This window comes from Ovis aries, chromosome X (assembly GCF_016772045.2).
Source record: "Ovis aries strain OAR_USU_Benz2616 breed Rambouillet chromosome X, ARS-UI_Ramb_v3.0, whole genome shotgun sequence".
Lineage (NCBI taxonomy): Eukaryota > Metazoa > Chordata > Mammalia > Artiodactyla > Bovidae > Ovis > Ovis aries.
In genome coordinates, this window is record NC_056080.1 from 9552533 (window position 1) to 9573481 (window position 20949).

Below are 20949 nucleotides of genomic sequence, written 5' to 3' on the forward strand. Positions count from 1 at the left end.
CGCATAGTGCAGCTGCGGTTTCTCGCGGTTCACCGGGTCCCCCATGTCGCCACCGGGGGAGCAGTAGCGGGCTCTGGGGCTCAGGCTGGGGTCGTGGCGCCTCTCCGGGGTCCCCCTATTTTACCGCCATCCTCGGGCAGCCCCCAGACTCGAGCCCTGCCCCCTGCGCCCAGAGCACGGTGCAAAGCGTCCGGGGCACCAGCGTCCCGCCGCGGAGCCGGTGGGGACAGGGAGGAGGCGACGGCGAAGGGGAAGGAGAAGGAGGAGGAGGAGGAGGAGGAAGAGGAGGAGGAGGAGGAGGAGGGAGAGGCCGAGTCAGATTCGATGGGCGGGCGTTTAATTCCTTCCGCTCTTGCCGAGCCCCAGTCTCGACCGCCGCTGCCAGCTGTTTGGGGGCTACAGCGACCGAGCGCGCCCACGACAGGTGTCAGGGCGGCCGGCGCTCCGAACTCCTGCCACCCCGCCCCTCCCCGAGCCCACGGCCCCGGGATGCCAGGGCCGGGGCTGCTAACGCCTTCACCAACCAGCGAGAGGGAGAGAGCTTGGGTTTCCAAGAAAGAGACTTTGACTAACTTTGAAGGAGGTGTGGGCCTGACGCCGAAAGCCGATTCGGAACCGGCCCCCGGGGAGGGTGGAGTTTCAGTCTTTGGGAAGTCTTCCTCTGAGAGAATCTCAGTGGCGGGAACCTCAGGAGGGGCCAAGTCAGCTGCCTCGGGGAGCCGTTGAGGAGAGGCAGGCCGGGCTGGAGGCTTGCTGGGCCTCGCCACTTCAGGCCAACTGAGTCCCAGAGGGCGTGCAGGACCTGGGCATGTCTAGGGAACCCGGCGGCACGGGGGAGTCCTGGAAAATCTGCAGGAATTCAGCTGGCACTGAAGACTAACGTGGGTGCCAGGATGGAGCTGAGTTGGGGGTGGGGGAGCGCTCGGAACTCTCCTTTCTTTGTCTTAGCAAATCAGAAAACAACACAGTGAGGATTTGGAAAGAGAAGAAACACACTATTTGCAAATGCTGCCAGATTAACTGAATGATTTTAGCACACACTTCAGATTCACAACGCCACCTAAAACTGACTTCTACTTCTCAATCCCCTGGTGGAAGCCTACACTTTGAGCGCCAAGGTCCCTCCCCAGGCCTGACATTCTGTGATTCACCAGCAGCCTCTCACAAGCCACATCCAGACAAAGGTAGGGATTGGGACCAGAGTAGAGAAACTCCAGACTCTATGAAATCATTCATTCCAAGCCCAAGAGGGGGTGGCTATTAAATAGAGGATGGATTTGTGGGTGGCTTGTGTCAATTCCGGGCTTGCCAGGTGGCTCAGTGGTAAAGAATCCGCCTGCCAATGCAGGGGACACAGGTTCGATCTCTGGATAGGGAAGATCCTGTGCAGAAGGAAATGGCAAACCACTCCAGTGTTCTTGCCTGGACAGTCCCATGGACAGAGGAGCCTGGTGGGCTACAGTCCCTGGGGTCGCAGAGAGTCGGACACCACTGAGCATGCATGCACAAGTGTCAGTTCTTCACAGGTGTGAGAATGTGAAGCCAGGGGTGCAGGTATCCTAGAGAATCTACTACTAGATGCCATGACAGGTCATCTGCCTGGAAAACTGTAAGATTACATCTTCTAGAGCTGACCATATGCCTACCCTCTGACCCAACTCAAAAATATATAGAGACATGGATGTCAGTGTCCTTCTCGCGTACAAGAATATTCATAATATCCTTAAACAGAATCATCAACATGGAAACTATCCAAATGTCCATCAACTGGTGCGTGAGGAACCTACCTTGGTCCCTCCATACAAGAGAATACATACTGCTCAGCAATGACAGGAAAATGCTACTGTTGGACACGACAACATGGATTATTCTCACAAACACTGTGTCCAGAGAGAGAAATCAGACTGAAAAAGAGAACGTACTATAAGATTCCATTTATTTATTCAGAAGTTGAAATTTACATGTTGAACTTAAATAGGGAAATGTGATCTCTGGTGACAGCAGCCAGAATCATGATTTGCAAGATGGGGAGGTGGTACTCACTGGGAAGGGGATGCAAGGGAACCTTTTAGGGTTCTGAAAATGTTCTGTATCCTATTCTGTATAACAGCTACCCAAAGACACCCATGTGTAAAAATTCACTGAATGGTACAGTTCAGGTTTGGGCAATTTACACCCTTCACCATGTGTATTTTATACTGTAATAGCAAAGAAACAAAAATAAATTTAAACTCAACCCCCGGCCCAAACCAGGAACTTCCAGCCAGAGTGCTATCAGTCTTAAGAGAAAGTCAGTTTTGCCATTTGCCCAGGTCTCCTCCCTGCAGGCTTCCCTAGTGGCTCAGAGGGTAAAGCGTCTGTCTGCAATGCAGGAGACCAGGGTTCGATCCCTGGGTTGGGATCCCATGGAGAAGGAAATGGCAGCCTAATCTAGTATTCTTGCCTAGAAAATCCCAAGGACAGCAGAGTCTGGAAGGCTACGGTCCATGGGGTCTCAAAGAGTCAGACACGACTGAGCGACTTCCTCCCTTCAGCCTGCCTTACTCAGATCACATTTGCCTCTGCAGAGTGGGTGAAGAGAATGAACCCAGTCACCTTAGAGGCCCTCCCTACTCTCAGACACGTCCAGGCAGATCTGGAAAGACAACACATTAAAGTCCCCTCTTCACTTTCACTCTGCTCCTCTGCTGAAAGCAACCCTTAGAGCTATGTCATCAAAGACCCTCAGAACAAGGAGGAGAAGCAGTACAAGCTTCACTACCTGGCACCCTTAAAAGAGTGCTGCTGGAGCGGCCAAAGGAGGACATGCATATGCAAATACCCTAGGTCGACCTCTGCTTCCTGGTGCTCTATTTAGAAAAAGGAGCTCTCTAGCCTAATGACTTCTTCCTCTTTTACACCTGCCATTAAGCCCTCAAAGCTAAAAATCCCTTTCCCTAAAAAAAAATTTCATTATCTGTCTATCTACATACACACAATAATAATCAGGTCCCTGGATTAAAAACAAAAAAAAAAACAAAAAAAAGCTTAAACATAGTGCTTTGACCATTATCCTTGAACATGTCACCTCCAGGTCAAAATTGGGTTATCTTAGATCTTTGTTTGTATTCTGTCTTTGAAAAATTTATTAAGTCACTAAACAGCATTGTTGTAAGCCAAAAATAATTCATCACTCCCCAAACTGTGTACTTACACTTTAGGAATGACTTCTGTCTGCTAGCAGATTTCTTGCTAAATTGTCATTGCTAAGTTGGACTTAAATTTTCAAGGGCAACAGGGTTGTTTTTTTTTTTCTGTGTTTGAAAGGTTTGAGGAGATAGGACAAAGCATCTAAGAAAAGAAATCATCAGTCCATGCTGCAAGACTCTTCAATTCATCTCTGAGTGAGTTATACACCTCTTCAGTTCTCAATCCATTTCTTCAAGACTTAGCAAAGGATCTAGAAGATTGTGCAGAACTCTAAGAGGTCTGCTAAATCCTGAACAACTTAATCATATGATATCCCTTATATTCAGTTCAGTTCAGTCGCTCAGTCGTGTCTGACTCTTTACGACCCCATGAACCGCAGCATGCCAGGCCTCCCTGTCCATCACCAACTCCCGGATATATGGAGTCTTAAAAAATGATAAAAAGGAACTTATTTACAAAACAGAAAGAGTAGAAAACAAAGATGGTTATCAAAGGAGAAGGGGGAGGGATAAATTAGGAATCGGGGGTTAACAGAGGCACATTACTATATTTAATACCTTGTAATAACCTATAATATAAAAGATTCTGAAAAAGAATATATGTGCATGCATATATATGTATAACTGAATCACTTTGCTGTACACCTGAAACATTGTAAATCAACTATAATTCAATAAAAATCTTAAACAATTTGAATTCCACATATTGTTTTTATTTGAATCTATTTCAAGGTATATTTTAAACACCACTCTAAGAAAAAATTCTTTTTTTGCACATCTCTACTTCCAAGTATCCTTTCCACGTTATTTAACTATTCACTAGGTTACTTATTCAATAAATATTCTAAGTGTGTATAATTTGCAGTTATTGTTCTAGGTCATTTAACCTATTCATTAAATGGCAGATGGTTTCAAAATTCAGGTTTGATCTTTTGGGGTGATGGAGGGCGATAAAGAGAACACATAAAAACCTCACTTCAGAAAAGGCTGAAGTTCATAACATTCACTGGTTAAGAGCCTGATGAGCTAATGCTCTCTTTTGGTTAGTCATCTTTTTTCAAAATAAATTTCTCTGATGTTTACAATTTTCCCCAGAGAGGACTCAAAAATAATCTTCAGGAGTTTCTCTACTAGCATCACTTTTAAGAGAAAATATGTCACGCTATCAGTGGCATTTTCATGACTTCCTATCCCCAAATATTACAGCATTTCCAGTACTGACAGCTGCCCTCTTGGCCAGGACATTTAAGTTAAACTCTCTGTTTGCATTTACTCTGCCTGCCTATAAACTGAGTTAATATTTTCCACATTTCATGCCAACCCAAGGGTGATTACATTTTTTAAAGGAAAACTTTATCTAAATCCATGAAAGCAAATTCAGCTTCAGGGTGTAGGAGGAGCCAAAGGCCCATGTGAGAACTAAAATGCACTTAGATCAGAGCATGAGGCTCTTCTTGCACACCCAGCCCTGTCATTGACAGAGCAGGTGTGGGGCCCTCTTAGATGGGGAACCTCTTCCTCCAAACCCACCTCCTATACTCTTCCATCCTGCTTATCCTGTCAACCCACCTCCAAGAGTATTGTTAAATTTTTGAAACAGAAAAATCGATAACATACAATGCGCAGCTAAATGAATTATTGCAAAACATACACCCATCTAACCATCACTGAGATCAAGGAATAGAATATTGCTAGTGTCCTTTGGCTGCATTATAACACCCTCCCCTCAACCCCAAACCAGGGGCAGACACTGTCTTGTCTTTTACAGAGTTATTTGCTTCCCTTTTATAGCAGGGTTTCTCAGTCTCAGCACTACTGACACTAGGGGACCAATAATCCTCCCACCAGCTTTACTGAGCTATACCTGACATGGTGCAAATTTAAGGTGTACAGTGTGGTAACTTGATACACACACATATTGTGAAATGATGATCATAAGATTACTTAACACCTCCATCACTTCACACAGTGAACAATTTTGTGTGTGTGATGAGAGAATTTAAGATTTACCCTCTTAGCAACTTTCAAGTGTACAGTACAGTCCTGTTACTTAAAGTTACCATGCTGCACATTAGATCGCTCAAAATTTATTTCATAACCGCAAGTTTTTAATCCTTTGACCAACATCTCCTCATCCCCCCACTGCCGGTCCCTGGTAACTAGCAATCTATCATCTATTTTGGAATTCAGTTTTTTAGACGCCACAAGTGAGTGAGATCATACAGTGTTTGTGTTTCTCTGCTTTGTTTCACTTAACAGAATTCCTTCAAGGTCTATTAATGTTGTCTCAAATGGTAGGAATTTTTGTGGCTGAAGAATGTTCCTTTGTACATATATGCACCATATTTTCTTTATCCATTCATCCGTGTAGATGGACACTAAGGTTGTTTTCATAGCTTAGCTATTGTGAATAATGCTACAGTGACCATGGGAATGCAGATGTCTCTTAGAGACCCTGATTTCAATTCTTCTGGATATGTACACAGAAGTGGGATTGCTGGGTCATGTGGTAGTTCTATTTTTAATTCTAAATTTTGGGGGGAGCCTTCGTACTGTTTTTGATAATGGCTGTGCCAATTTCCGTTCTCACTAACAGTGTACTTTTCTCTACATTCCTGCCAATACTTTTTATCTCTTGTCTTTTTGATAACAGCTATCTTAACAGGTATAAGGTGGTTATATGGTTTTTATCTGCATTTCCCTTATAGTGACGTTGAGCATCTTTTCATGTGCCTGTTGGCCATCTGTATGTCTTCTTTGGAAAAACATCTATTCAGGTCCTTTGCACATTTTTTAATCAGATAAATTTTTGTTTTGCTACTGAGTTCTTAGAGTTCCTTCTCTATTTTGAATATTAACCCCTTATCAGATATGTGGTTTGCAAGTATTTTCTCCTATCCTTTAGATTTCCTTTTTGTTTTGTTGATTGTTCCTTTCGCTGTTCATAAGTTTTTAGCTTCATGAAGTCTCAATAGTTTATTTTTGCTTTGATTTTGCTTGTGATTTTGTTGTCATACCAATAATTCTGTGTTGTGGAGGCTATCCTGTGCATCACAGGATGTTTAGCAGCATCCCAGGCATCTACCCACCCAATAAAAGTATTATCTCCTTCCCACAGTTGTGACAAGCCAAAGTATCTCTAGACACTGAAAATGTCCCCTGCAGGCAGGGAGGCATCATCACCCCTGTTTGAGGACTACTACTTTTTAGGAAGCTATGTGTTCACAAATTTTAGAGCTTAGTGTTGCCTTCTTTCTAATTTTATATAAATGGATTCATAATTATATTTTTACTGCATCTGGCTTCTTTTACTCAACATCATGTTTCTAACGTTCTTCCATGTTGTCATATGTAGCTATGGTTTGTTCATTCCCATTGCTGTCTAGTAGTCCATTGTCTACGTTTACTGCTGGTGGACGTTAGTGTCTTTTTCAGTTTTGGACTCCTGAAAACACACAGCTTGAACATCAGTATACCTATCTCCTTGTGCACATGTGCCCGCCCTTGAATAGGGTGCAAACCTGGAAACAGAACTGCTGGCTCATAGGCATGCATATCTTCAACTTTACTGGACAATGCCCAACAGTTTTCCAAACTGATCATACCAATTAGAATCTTTATTTACACTACAGTATAAATAGACTGAACATAGTTTATATAAAGGCTGAATACAGTTTAAAATTGTCTCTCTTCTAGGTTTTCTCATGGGGCTATGAAGATAAAATTCAGGAAATTAAACTCCAGGATTGGGAAGGAGAAATGGGGAAGCAGGCATAAGGTCCTTTTTGTCCAAAATCACATGTCTCTTGCAAATGAAGAAAGACCTACCAGCTGTGCTAGAGTCATAGCATTGGAAACACTATTGCTGAGTCCATCCACATGTGTGAGTAACAGTAATGGATATACCAGTTAATCTTCTCAGTGAAGGAGGATATATTTTTAGGCAGAAGTTCAGCATACAGTATGGTGGGGGCAAACCTCAGCAACCAAACTATAAATATAAGTGCCACTTAAGGAATTATCATTTTGTTCCACAGTCATAATCTTCCCCCCTTCCTTTTAACCTTAACAGGGATATGGGGATGGGACAGATCCAAGGAAGAATGAAGTGCCCTGTTCCTCTCTCCAGGTACATTACAGAGACAGAATGCCAGCCAAAGACAGACCTGGTCCAATGACCAGGGACTGAGTAATTCCTGGAGGTCCCCAGAATGATGCCTGGGGCTGTGGTGATACAGGACAGAGGAGAAAGTTTCACTCAGAACTCTTGCCCTCAACCTTGACCCCTACTACAGAGAATATCACGAAGCTACGCATCAACAACTGGAACTGCGAATCTGATGAACTATGGACGCAGAGAAAGAGGTGTGGGTGAAAACAAAAGTGACCATTACTTTTGTTCACTGGCTCAGTTTAGCATCACTGGTTTGCCCTTTTCTCTCCATTTTGTTATTTTCACTGAAGAATTGCTACTCAGTGACTTGGAGCCAAGGAGAGTGCCCTCAAAAAGTATCCACAGAGAGATGTTTCTAAAATAAAATTTGCATGCTGTCATTCTTGGGGTCTCAAAGAGTCAGGCACGACTGAGCAACTGAACTGAACTGAACTGAATTATAATGTAATTAAAATCTTCTTTCTCTAAAAAATAAAATAAAATAAGATTTCTATTTCAGGCTCATTAAGCAAAAAACAAACAAACAAACAAAACACAAAGACTGTATTCCCTCTAGTTATGATTTCCCAAGAAACAGTTGGAGAATCAAGAAACTGCTTTTCATCATATCCATAATTTAATGTTATTCTATTATCTCCACCCAACCAATTACAATCTCCTTCCCTCTGCACGGTGTGGCAAGCATGTAAAGCCTATGGAACACTCATGACAATACCAATGCTGCAGGTGCTAATTTGGGATGACAGCAATTCCACTCATTATTGAGCACCTACATTGCTGGCCCTTTGTTCAACCAGAGGCTTTACAAATAGCAAATCTAGACCCTCAGAATAACTGTGTGAGGAGAGTACAATTATCTCCATTTTATTCATGAGAGTGCTTCCCTTGTTTCGTACATCTGGTAAATGGTGGGGCTGAGATGTAACTGAAGTTGGGTCCAAATCTCTTCACAGGCCATTCCAGTATGTTTCAAAGTAGAGACTCTTTGATAAGTCAGATTCATTCATTAAGTCGCTGTGGTGTCTTCTTATGAAGAGGGGAGGCAGATGCTGCCAGTGCCCCATCCATACCTCCTAGGCCAGTGGTTCTCAGCAGGGACAATTTTCCCCCAAGAGGACACACAGCAATGTCTGGAGATACTTTTTATTGACCCAGCTGTGTGGGGGTGCCACTTACATCTAGTGAGCAGAAGCAAGGGATGTTGCTAAACATCCTATAATGCACAACATTCCCACCACAGAGAACTAGCCTGCCCCAAACATCAAGGGTACAGAGGCTGAGAAACAAATACTTCATAGACATAAGAAATTCACTCTTTAATAATTTCCACTTAGCAGTACATCTCACACCAACAACACAGTTTCTTTTAGTGGAGTGGGTCTTGTGCCAACAAAGAAAACAAGAAGACATTTCCCTAGAGTGGAAGAGTACGACTAAGTTTTGGAACTTACATGCAAGTGCGTTTCCACTCAGCATAGCATGTCAAAAGGCTAACAGATGGTGCAAAAAACTGACCATTTGCATGATCAAAACTGGCAGCTATTATTAGAGTCATTTAGAGCACTTGACTAGTCACCCAAGGAAACCACTGTTACATCCTCAAAAATCCCCAGTTTTGGAGTTTCAGCAGTATTATGAATGATGACACCCATTTCAGGCAATTCCACACGTATCAGTTCCCCTCCCCTAATTAATCTATTTTATGATTGTGATTTAAATTTTTTATAGTGAGCAGAACATATAAGGCAAACGTTAAGAGTTCGCTCTTAGGAGTGTAATAAAACAAGGAGAATGAAACAGAATGTCCTTTGCTTGCCAAGTCACCTAACCTATCTGTATCCTATTAATCCACCAAATAGAGAGCATGGACCAGAGCTCCAGATCTCCAAGGAATGCTTGGCACATAAAGGTCGAACATCAATGGTTTGGCATTGCCTTCTTTGCCTTGCTGTGCAATGGAGCCAAGTTTAATTTCTTGATTCTTTTTCTTTGGGACCATGCTCTAAGAAAGTGGTTCTCAACCAGGGGCAACACTGTCTGCCAAAGGACATGTGGCAGGATCTGGAGACACACTAGGGGATGTCCTATTGGTAATCAGTAAGTAGTGGCTGCTGCTGCTGCTGCTGCGTCTCTTCAATCGTGTTCGACTCTGTGCGACCCCATAGACGGCAGCCCATCAGGCTCCCCTGTCCCTGGGATTCTCCAGGCAAGAACACTGGAGTAGGGTGCCATCGCCTTCTCCAAGGTAGTGGCTAGTCATACTTAATTCCACAGTGAACAAGACAATCCCTACCGACCCCCGCCCAACACATACATACATAAAACAAATAATGATCTGGTCCCAAATGTTTATACTGCCAAGGTTGACAAACCCTACTTTATGGATACAATTGTCCTTCTGGTCACAATAATCCTAATATATCAGAATTCTATGTGTTAGACTAGGATATTTGCTTATTTCAAGCTTGGTTGCCATCTTTCTTCATGTTCATAGACACAACATACATGGAAAGATATTACCTGGAAAGATATTACCTTCTCCCTTTCAGCAGAAGACAGGACAAAAGGAAAAGGGATCAGGAAGAAATAGCTAATCAGTGGTTCTGAAAATACAGTCTTTAGGAATACATGCATCAGAATCACTTGGGGTGGGATTTTAAAAAAAAATAGACTGTGTAGACCTCCCCAAAACATGTTGAATCAGAATTTCTTAGAGCACCACCTCAGGAATAATATGTTTAGCAAGATCCCTTGATTGCTGTCATGTACAACATAGTTTGAGAACCACTGCCATCATGGGAGTAAGATGCAGAAAGTAATGCTTAGAAGGGCTGAGTGACTTGTTCAAGGTCAAGCAGCTGGCATAAGACAATGTCAGAATCCACCCAGAGCTCTGGATTTAATGTTGAAAGAAGGTGGAAAATATCTCTAAATGTTTGAAAAAACAAGCAAGATTCATTTGTAATTGCTGAAGAAGAAATAAACATAACATTTGACCTCATTGATCATAACCCAGAGCCTGCTGAGTGACTTGTTACATTTTTCCTGTGGTTTTGTCAAGTTTTCTCTTCAGTGTCTTCATGACTAAAAGTAAAAAGAATGCTATACATTATTTGTTTCAAAGCTCTTAGGGATAACTGATTTCTGTTAAATTTTATTTTTCAAGACCATGGAACTCACTTTCTCACATGAACATGTCCAAAAATGACAAATGTGTATAAATTACACAAATTGTTAGTCCTTTTAGATATTCCAAAGGGAAAAATTCCTTCAGGTACTATTGAAAAAAAAAAAAAAAAACCTTCCTACCTAGAAATAATTCTTTGTCTCCTGTCTTGGCAAAGCAAAGTTGTCGGCCACTAGTTCCTTATGGTTGAAGGGACAGTCTGAGATTTGGAGCAAAAGAGAGCTGTTTTGTACATCATAACAGACAGTATGACAGCTTCAAGGCTATCATTTTGCATTTCTGTGAAGTCCCATTTTTACAGTGGTCTGATCTAAAGAACAAAGAAAATTCAGCCTGGGAAAGTTGGAAATGAACATGAGGACAATGATGAACGGTTTGAGGAGATGTCATGTGTAAGAAAGGAAAGCTTGGTCAGCTTTCTCCAGAAGGCTGGACCAGGATCACAAGTGGAAATTATGAAGAAACAGATTTTGGCTCAGCATAAGAAATAACTTTCTATATTTGACCTGGCAATTCCACTTTTAGGTATACAGTGAAGAGAAATGAAAACATGTCCATACAAAAACTTGTACACTTATGTTTATAGCAGTATTATTTACAATAGCCAAAGATAGAAACAACTCAAATGTTAATCAAATGTGGTCTATCCATACACTGGAACACTATGTAGTCATAAAAAGGAATGAAATGCTGTCATATGCTAAAACATGGATGAATCCTGAAAACATTATGCTAAGTGAAAGCATCCAGTCACAATGGACCACATATTACATGATTCCACGTACACAAAATGTTCAGGACAGGAAAAGCTACAGAGACCAAACGTAGATCCATGGCTGTGTAGGGCTGGGGACAGAAGGGGTTGGGGAGCTGAGAGGGTTGATAGCTAGAGGGCCCACAAATTCTTCTTGGGGTGATGACAATGTTCTAAAATTAATTATGGAGATGGTTGCACAGCTCTGAATGTATGAAAACCACTGAATGATTCACTTTAAATGGGTGAATTGTATGAAATGTGAACTCTGTGCTGTGTGCTGTGCTTAGTCACTCAGTCATGTCCAACTCTTTGTGACCCCATGGACTGTAGCCCCCCAGGCACCTCTGTCCATGGGGATTCTCCAGGGAAGAATACTGGAGTGGGTTGCCATGCCCTCCTCCAAGGGATCTTCCCAACTTAGGGATTGAACCCAGGTCTCTGCATTGCAGGTGGACTCTTTTCTATTTCCATAAAACTATGAAAGACAGAGACAGACACAGAGAGAAGGAAGGGAGGGAAGAAAGGAAAGGAACGGAAAGAAAGATGGAAGGTCTTTATAATAAATTGACTAATGCAAGAGGAGGCAGCTATCCTGGGAGGTGGAGATGTGCTCTTCCCAGTAACATTTAGAATGAGCCTGTATGACCATCAGCTTAAGGGGCTGCACCATGTAAGCAGTTTCACTATAGGATCTGCAAGTCTAAAATGTCAGTTAATGTTTTATCCCTTTCCTGTTTCCCTGACTATAACATGTGTGGTTCAAGGTTAACGACCGGCTTCTATTAATTCATTAAGTTCATTCTTTCATTTATTCTTTCAATGCCAAATGAAGGCCCTATGCTGTCTCTCTCTTAATAATACAGTTGCTTCTTGCCTTAGGTAGAGTTCCTCAGAAACAGTCACTAAGATAAAGATTCATGGGTAAGTGATTTAGTAAGGACATGTTCCCAGGAGTAACTGGTAAGGGATAAGCATAACAGGGTATGAAAGGGGAGGGAATCAAGTAATGGTGTGATTTCTGGCAGAGTCTCAGTCTCAGTCTGATCCTGAGGGGAGCTTTGGAATTGTCCCACCTCAAGCCAAAGGAGCTGAGCTTAAATATTCTCACAGCCACCAATCATGGGCTATGGGATGCCCCAGGGTGATGTAAACTCCCAAGCACTTCCTGTTCTTTGTGGGTACAGGGAAACTGCTCAAGAACCCCAAGGGAAATCCTCAGAAGAAGTTCACAGATGTTGGTCATTAGAAGCAAACCACACAGAAATGGCGGGATGGAACAGACACAGAATGGTAAAAGATCCGAGATATTCTGGGCAGACTACCAATAGCAAGCATCCACTATACTTTCTGGTTGAAAACTTTTTAAGCTCTAAAAGCTGTTTATGACTGTTCCTATGTCCAGATATCCTGAGCAGAGTAGAAGCTGGCAGCCCCAGATGTATTTCCAGTGAAGTATGAATTGATCTTCTAAGACTTCATACTCCAGCTTACCCCCTTCCTTGCTGATAAATACTATATCTGGCATCTTTGCCCACAGTAGACTTATTTCATTTCATATGCTGAAAATCTTCTGAAGTGGTTAATCTGCTCATACAGAGAATTTCTGCACTATGGGGAATTTCCCAGCAGCTTTTGCATCTCCAGTTGTCATTTAGTGATGGACTTTAAGTTTGGATAAATTTCAAAAGCTGCAAACCCATGGAACCATTCACAACTGGTTTATTTTACTTATTGGATTTATTTCTTTCCCTTGGATTATCATAAATAGGTCTAAGATGGAAACAACCTAAATACCCATCAACAAATAAATGAATAAAGAAGATGTGGTACATATATACAGTGGAATACTACCAGCCATAAAAAGAACAAAATAATGCCATTTGCGGCAACATGGATGGCCCTAGAGATTATCATACTAAATGAAGTAAGCCAGACAGAGAACAAAAAAAAATACCGCATGATATCACTTTTATGTGGACTTTAAAATATGACACAAATGAACCTATCTCCAAAAAAGAAACAGACTCACAGACATGGAGAACAGACCAGACTTGTGGTTGCCAAGGTGGGGGGCGAGGGATGGAGTGGGAGGTTTGGAGGTTAGCAGATGTAAGCTATCATATAGTGAATAGATAAACAAGGTCCTACTGTAGAGCACAGGGAACTACATTCAATACCCTACGGTAAACTATAATGGAAAAGAATATGAAAACGAACGTATATATAACTGAATCACTTTGCTGTACAGCAGTAATTAACACAAAATTGTAAATCAATTAAAAAAAATAGGTCTAAAATGTCGATCCCCAGACATACACTTAAATTTTTCTCTGCTTCATCAATCATTTTATGACATCATTTGTTGATTACCATCTTTTTCTGGGGACTAAATTAGTATACGTGCGTGTGTGTATTTAGCAGTTAGTTAGAAATGTGCTGAGCATATATAAACTCTGTATCAACATTTGCTATTATCACATAGGTATAGAACTCTCAGGTTCCATGATGAAGTTTTTTGTCCTCAAAGCTATTCTTCCTGCCAAGGGACTTGCAACAATTTTTCTGACCTATTTGGATTTTGAAAAATTGTTTCTATCTTGTCTTTCTTTCTGCTACTTCTTACTAGCATTTTCTTCTCTCATTTCCCCTGAGGTTATCATACAAGATGGGGTTAATGGCAAAACTCAGCACCAAACAGAAGTACTGTAAATATTAGGTAAATTGAAAAACAAGGTCAGGGGCAGGGGGAAGCAGAAACAAAGAGAGCTCCCAGAACCTCTTAGTGCATATTTTGATGGTGAGAGAGAGCCAGAAGGCTTTATTCCAGAGTATGGTTTTGTTTGTATCTATGAAAGTACACAAGCTGAAATTCCATAAATAGAGGCGCTTCTGTACCACTTTCTATTGCTAATATCTTTTTTCCTCTGAAGTCTGTCTCCAGGATTTCAGTTCATGATGAGCATTTAACATATGCATGACAGGTGATGTTAAAAAGTGCTACAGGGGCACAAAGCATTCTAGCAGGGGCATAAAGCATCAGAGAAAAATCCAGGAAAATACCAAAGGTAGAAAACCATCACTCAAATAATTTACAAAAAAACCTGAAAAGGAAGGCATGTTGTACTTCAACATTTTTTGGTTTTGCTTGTTCTAAAAGAACAAGCAAGGGGAGATGTTTGTCTCAGATCTGGCATAGGAGTAAGAATGGTTTTTACCATTTCTAAATGGTTGAAAGAAAAATCAAAAGAATAATATTTGATGATATTCAAATTATGTGAAATTCACACTTCAGCATCCATAAATAAAGTCTTTCTGGAGCACAGTCACATCCATTCATACATGTATTTATCTATGGCTGCTTCCAACAGCCTAACACATCTGTTCTCTTACAGAAATTTTTTGCTGACCCCTGACTTAGAAAACTAAAATAGCGCTTTATTTCATTTGATCTTTTTTCTACTTTTAGTATTCATCTTCTCCCTCCTGGAGTTTTATAAGTCTTTCCTTTGGACTTAAAAAATGTATCTTTCATATATTTCAATTAACATTTCAATTATTTTATTTCGTTTGTAGCCCTGAAGCAGACAGACAACTTGCCTAAGATAAACCAGCCTGTTTAGAGCAGGCATACTTCCAAACTGGATTCTCTTTTTCCGCATATCTAAGCTTTCAGAGACATACCTTTGTTATTTCCAGAAGTCTCAGGTAAATGTATATGGGATTCATTTGGTGTGCAGAAGTCAGCCCCCTACTCCCATTTTTTCTAGAGCAATATAAATCATAACCAAAAGCAAACATTTGTTGTGTTTGTATTCACAAGTTTCAAATCATTTGTCAAAGTATTTCCCTCTCATTGATTGGGGTTTTCTAATTTTCATCAAAAGAAAACCTTTTCCTGTGCCCTCACCTTGCAAGTATAAACCTGCTTTTGGACACATGCTGTTCCTCCAAAGTCACTCCAAATTTGAATAGACTTTGCATATGTCTACGCTGGATTCAATTATACACCATATCATGTGCTCTGAGATGAGAAACGCAGAAGATTCTAGAACACTCATGTCTACATTTGGCCCTTAGAGTCTGACGATTTTGTCCTGTCTTAAAAGCCTTATGACATTTCAAGAAAGCAAACTTGAATTGTTATTTATTTTTATTGCATCAAATTTTTAATGGGCTGTGACTTCTAAGTCTTCTGAGTACCTCACATATTAGCTCATTTAGTCTGTATGACTTCCCTGGTGGTTCAGTTGGTAAAGAATCTGCCTGCAATGCAGGAGACACAGGTTCGACTCCTGGGTCAGGAAGATCCCTGGAGGAGAGCATGGCAACCCACTCCAGTATTCTTGCCTGGAGAATCCCATGGACAGAGGAGCCTGGCGGGCTGCGGTCCATGGGGTCACAAAGAGCGACTGAACTGAACTGAACTAATCAGCCAAAAGTTTGGGTAATTCTTTAAAAAGACCTGGCTATTTCTTCTGAACTTCTCCTTTAAAAGCTGCCTGAGTTTCTGGCTTTGGAGGAATAATACTTTAATCCTTTTTAAAATCTAAAAATGATGTTTTGGAGAAGTACACACATCTTAGGCAGCTTCCCACACAAGACTGGGCAGCCAGCCAGAACTCGAGAGTGCAGTTGAGGCAGACAACACAGCATACAAACAGCTCTCTCAGTCTCCAGCGCCTCTTTACAACTTCACAATGTTAAGACTAAACAGAAACGGGGGGAAACCCTCTTTCCAAAAGGCCTTCTCGGGATCCATGAATTACACATTCAGCTGACCTTGCAACCTTCACTTTCTTCTTTGGCCAGAAAGCCCAGGGGCACAGGGTCTGCTCAGGGGGTTAATCCAGTGCAGCTGAGATACAACCTCCTTATCCTGGGCAGGGGCTGCTTGGAGCTGAGACCACCTAGGCGGCCACACTGTCAGGGGGGAATGTAGTCTAACGCAGAAAGCCAGAAACAGAAAATGTGTCCCATTTGTTACTGAGACTAGAATGCAAACATAGTCTCAAACAAAGGGCTGCCCCTGTTGTGGAGACTCCTGAGATTGTATGAGGAAGAACACATCATCTAGGCAACATTTTTAATAGAAAACTAACTACTCACTGCAAGGTTTCCATCATTTAAAGGATATGGATTTTTTTCTGGGGGGATGGGTGATGCTCCTTATTGAGATATAATACATTTATAAACTGAATGGTACTGAATTTATAAGTGCATAACAGTGCATTTTGCAAAGTGAACATCCCTGTTTAATGACTACTTAGAGCAAGAAAAACCCGCTCCCAACCTTTACCCCATAAAAGGAACCACTCTCCTGACCAGCACCATCGTAGATTTTATTTGCCTTTTTTCTGAACTTTGGATCAATAGAATCCTGCAGTGGACAGTATTTTTTTTTTTCATCTGGTGTCTTTCATCACTATTGCATGTTACCAGTCTAGGGTTATTAATGAATAGTGCTGATAAGAACATTCTAGAACATGGTTTTTGGTGAACATAGGTAGGCATTTCTTTTGGGTATATGCCTGAGAATAGAATGGCTCCATTATAGGGAGGACATATATTCTGCTTTAGCAGTACTGCTCACTAGTTGCCCAAAGTATTGGTACCAACCTATACTGCTACCAGAAATGTACGAGGATTCCAGTTGTCCCATATTAATGCAATACCTGATATTATCAGTTCTCACTCTTCCTTAATTAGAGCCATTCTGATGGGTACTAAGTGGTACTGTACTGTGGTTTTAATTAACATCACCCTGATGACTAATGAGTTAGAGCACTTTTCATATGTGTATTGGTCTTCAGCGATCCCTTTTACAGAGTCCATTCCTTCTTTTGCCCATTTTTCCATTCGGTTATCTGTCTAGAATTGGGGTTGGCAATGTTTTCACATAAAGGGACAGATGGAAAATATTTTTGGTCTTGCAGGCCAGACAGTCTCTGTCACAACTCAACTTGGCTGTGACAATGCAAAAGCATTCATAGACTATACATAAATTAATGGGTGTGGCTGAGTCCCAATGAAACTTTTTTTTTGCCAAAATAGTCAGTGGGCTGAATTTAGCCCATAGGCATTTGTCCACCTCTGGCTTAGAAGATCTACGTGGTTTTGATTTTTCAATATCAGCAAAAGTGGAATTGTATACTAAAACTTACTATCTATCCAGTATCCATTCTTCTATTATTTATTGGTACCATGACAACAGAGGAGGTGCCAATTATGGCAGGTATTAACCTGGCTGAAAACATTAAAGATATCAGAGACCAAGCATTGGGTGGAAGGCTTCTAAGAAATTATTAAAAGGAAGCTCTCTCAGCAAGGATGACCCTCTGAGCGCCCCTTTTCCTTATGCTTTCTGTCCAAGACATGGGCATGATAACTGGACATATAGCAGACATTTTGTGATAATGAGACAATCTTGAATAGGAAAGCTGGCACTAGGAATGGCAAAACAGAGAGAACTCGAGACACTAATGACATTGTAGAACTGCTATACTAGCCCAATCCTTTCACTTGTTTTATGTGTAAGAAAACTTACTACCTACCTTGTCTAAGACATTCTTTCAGTTCTGTTTCTGACAGCCTGTTTCTAACAATGTAATTCTTAATGGATAAAAGAAAACTCCCATCTTTGATTGTATTTTTTTTCCTACTAACTCTTTACTGAAATTTTAACCTTCAGTTTTATTGTTTGGTATTTCATCCATTGTCATTGAACACTTAGTACATGCTTTTATCTTTTTGTACTTTCTCACTGCTTCTGTCCTGTCCTCCCCTTGATCATGTCTTGTTCATGGAGAAGAAATATTCCATAATTCTCTGTGCCCACAGTACTTATGTGCATCATGTAGTTAATGCTCCCCAAAACAGTTCTTTGTAATGAGAATGGTTATGCTATTGACAAAGCATATTCTTTGATGACAAAGAACATTCTTCATTCAGAAAAAATGATAGCATATTTTTGGTGAGAAAGACAGTCAAAGAAAGGAGATTTGGGGGTCTTAAGGCAAAGGGCAGGGCTCCATAGCCTCTTAATAGGCACTGAGGCCTATAATACTAATATTCTAAACTTATGCAACTCAAAGTTACACTATTTTGGACATTGTTTAGTCTTCTGGTACACTACTGTGAGACTGACTTCTTATATTCTGAGTGCATTTAAGCTGAGGTTCAGGTGAATCTCATCTCATATAGGATGTTCCCTTAAAAGGCAACAACTTGGTTGCTGTCACTTGCAGTCATTTAGAGCCAGGCTCATACTCTCCTTAAACACGATATCCCAAGACAGTTTTCTATTAATATATAACTTGAAAGTATGAAATAGACTTTTCAAAGCATAATCTAATTCAATGATTTTATAAACAATCACTTCTACCACGTTCCCTATAGGAAGTTTCCTTTAGTTGATAAGGGGTAATTATTCTGAGCTAAAGACCAGTTTTGGAGATGATCGTTTCAACGGGAGGCTACTGACTGACAACCACAGGCAAATACAGCACAGTTGCCAACTTGTATTTCACAGTCAAGACGGAAAAGCAACAACACTCAGGAAATACCTGAAAAATCTACTGAAATCCAATTGAAGAGAAAAACACAACTTTCATTAAAGTGTGAGAGACAACACCCACTACAATGTTGATGCCAGGTGTACCCAGGGAGAAAAATCATCCCAGTGTGAAGTCAAGGAGATTGGGACAAGGACTTGTTAGTAGGTGAAGCCACCTGGCCTTATTTTGTTTCCGGTCAGGGAACTGTAACTTTGGCCCTCCAGACCCAGAGGATTCTGTCTGGATTAAAGGGAAAATGAAGGTTCTAGGAGGCTGAAAAGGGAAGAAAAGTATGGGGAGGAAGGGAGATGGCACATCCAACATCTCACAGATTCCATGAATTTGTATTACTTTAAAAATCAAATCTCAGCTGACACTGAATTACAGATAACCAAATTAATGCTAACCTTTGAAATGGAGTGTTCTCACATAATTATCTTGCCTTCACTATGGACTGAAAATCTTATCTTCATATTTTCAAGTAGGAGGCTGATTCTGATTACAGGTTAGAGTGCATATAACTACCTGGAGATTTTCTGTGTGCTTTCTTAAGCAAAGGTACATGCCAGGAACCACATAATCCAAACGTCCACTCAAGGCTTTAACAAGCAGTCTGTCCTATGTTTGACAGGATTTATTGAGGAATAAAAAAATGTTTTTCCTTATTCTTATGACCAAAGGAATGATTGCTTTTCAAACCACCTCTGATTTCTTCAGCTCCCTTCTATTGTAGCCCAGTCTGTTCTAAACTCAGTCTCTTCTGTCTGAAGTATTGCAAAGCACTTATCCAAGCAGGAAGTCTGATCCCAGTAATAGTGTGATTGTAAAAGCCAGTATAAAAGCCATTATAAAATCAGTTGCAACTCTTTCTTTACTTAGAACTTCAAACTGTCTCTATTGAGAGAAGAAAATTCTTTTAAAAGCACCATTCTTTTCCCTATTGTCTGAGCTCACATTGCCTAGCTGGTTAAAAATTGAAGTTGTTAGGAGTTAAGACTTGAGTATGCAGTTCATGTAGGCATGAAATAGGTAAATTTCCAGATTCCGAAACAGGACAGCAAAGAGTCAAAGACTTCTGCAGAGGAAAAGAGCCTCTTGAGATTGTAGGAGTCTTTAAAACTCATACCTATTCTCCAAAGTCAAAGTGCCCCAGATGGCAAGGGCACTGGATAATTTTCACCCCATTTGGACATTCTTTTGGGTGATGCTACTTAATAATTACATCCAGGCAAGAGGCAAAAACTCAGCTATTCCAGACAAATCTAGATGTGTGCACACCCTACACACATACCCTCTTCTTTATATACCACTCACTGCAAAGCAAAGATCACACTCACACAAAGAAGCCCAAGGTGGCACTGGCTTGTAGCCGGTGCTTTTTAGGATATCAGTTAAATGATACCAAACCAAGGCTGTGCTATATCAAATTAAAGCAGATTTATTCAATCAGGGTCATTCTGCCTCCCTGGGGATATTGGGTAATGTCTGGAGACATTTCGGTTGTGATAATGGGGAAGGGGTGGAGTGGGAGAGGTGGAGGGGTGCCCCTGGCATCTAGTCAGTAGAAGCCAGGGCTGCTGCTAAACATCCCACATTGCCTAGAACAGCACTCACTACAAAGAATCACCTGACCCCAAGTATCAGTGGTCGCAGAGGTTAAGAACACCTGACTTACAGAAAGAGAAAAACAAATATCGCATATTAACACATATATATGGAACCTAGAAAATTATACTGATGGATTTATTTTCAGGGAAGGAATGGATATACAGATGTAGAGAATGGACTGCGGACACAGCGGGGGAAGGAAAGGATAGGATGAACTGAGTGAGTAGCATTGACATCAATACACTGCCGTGCATAAAATGCATAGCTAGTGGGAAGCTGCTCTGTAACACAGGGAGTTCAGCCTGGTGCTCCGTGATGACCTAGAGGGCTAGGATGAGGGAGAGGAGGGAGGCTTAAGAGGGAAGGGAGATATACATATATATTGAAGGCAGGAGGAGAAGGGGACAACAGAGGATGAGATGGCTGGATGGCATCACTGATTCTATGGACGTGACTTTGAGCAAGCTCTGGGAGTTGGTAAT

The 20949-nt window shown here is 41.2% G+C and overlaps 1 protein-coding gene across 3 annotated transcripts in view; it reads right to left on the minus strand.

Annotated features, from left to right (window-relative positions):
- ARHGAP6 (Rho GTPase activating protein 6) overlaps positions 1-20949 on the minus strand; it is a 542302-nt gene that overhangs the window by 277944 nt on the left and 243409 nt on the right. Inside the window, exon 1 of one of the 3 annotated variants that reach the window (XM_027963556.3) lies at positions 1-20949. This exon is cut by the window's right edge and continues 22822 nt beyond it. The exons of the other annotated variants lie outside the window; for them this stretch is intronic. Coding sequence (XP_027819357.1) covers positions 1-45 — 45 coding nt within the window. The 5' untranslated portion in view covers positions 46-20949. 3 annotated transcript variants of the gene reach the window in all.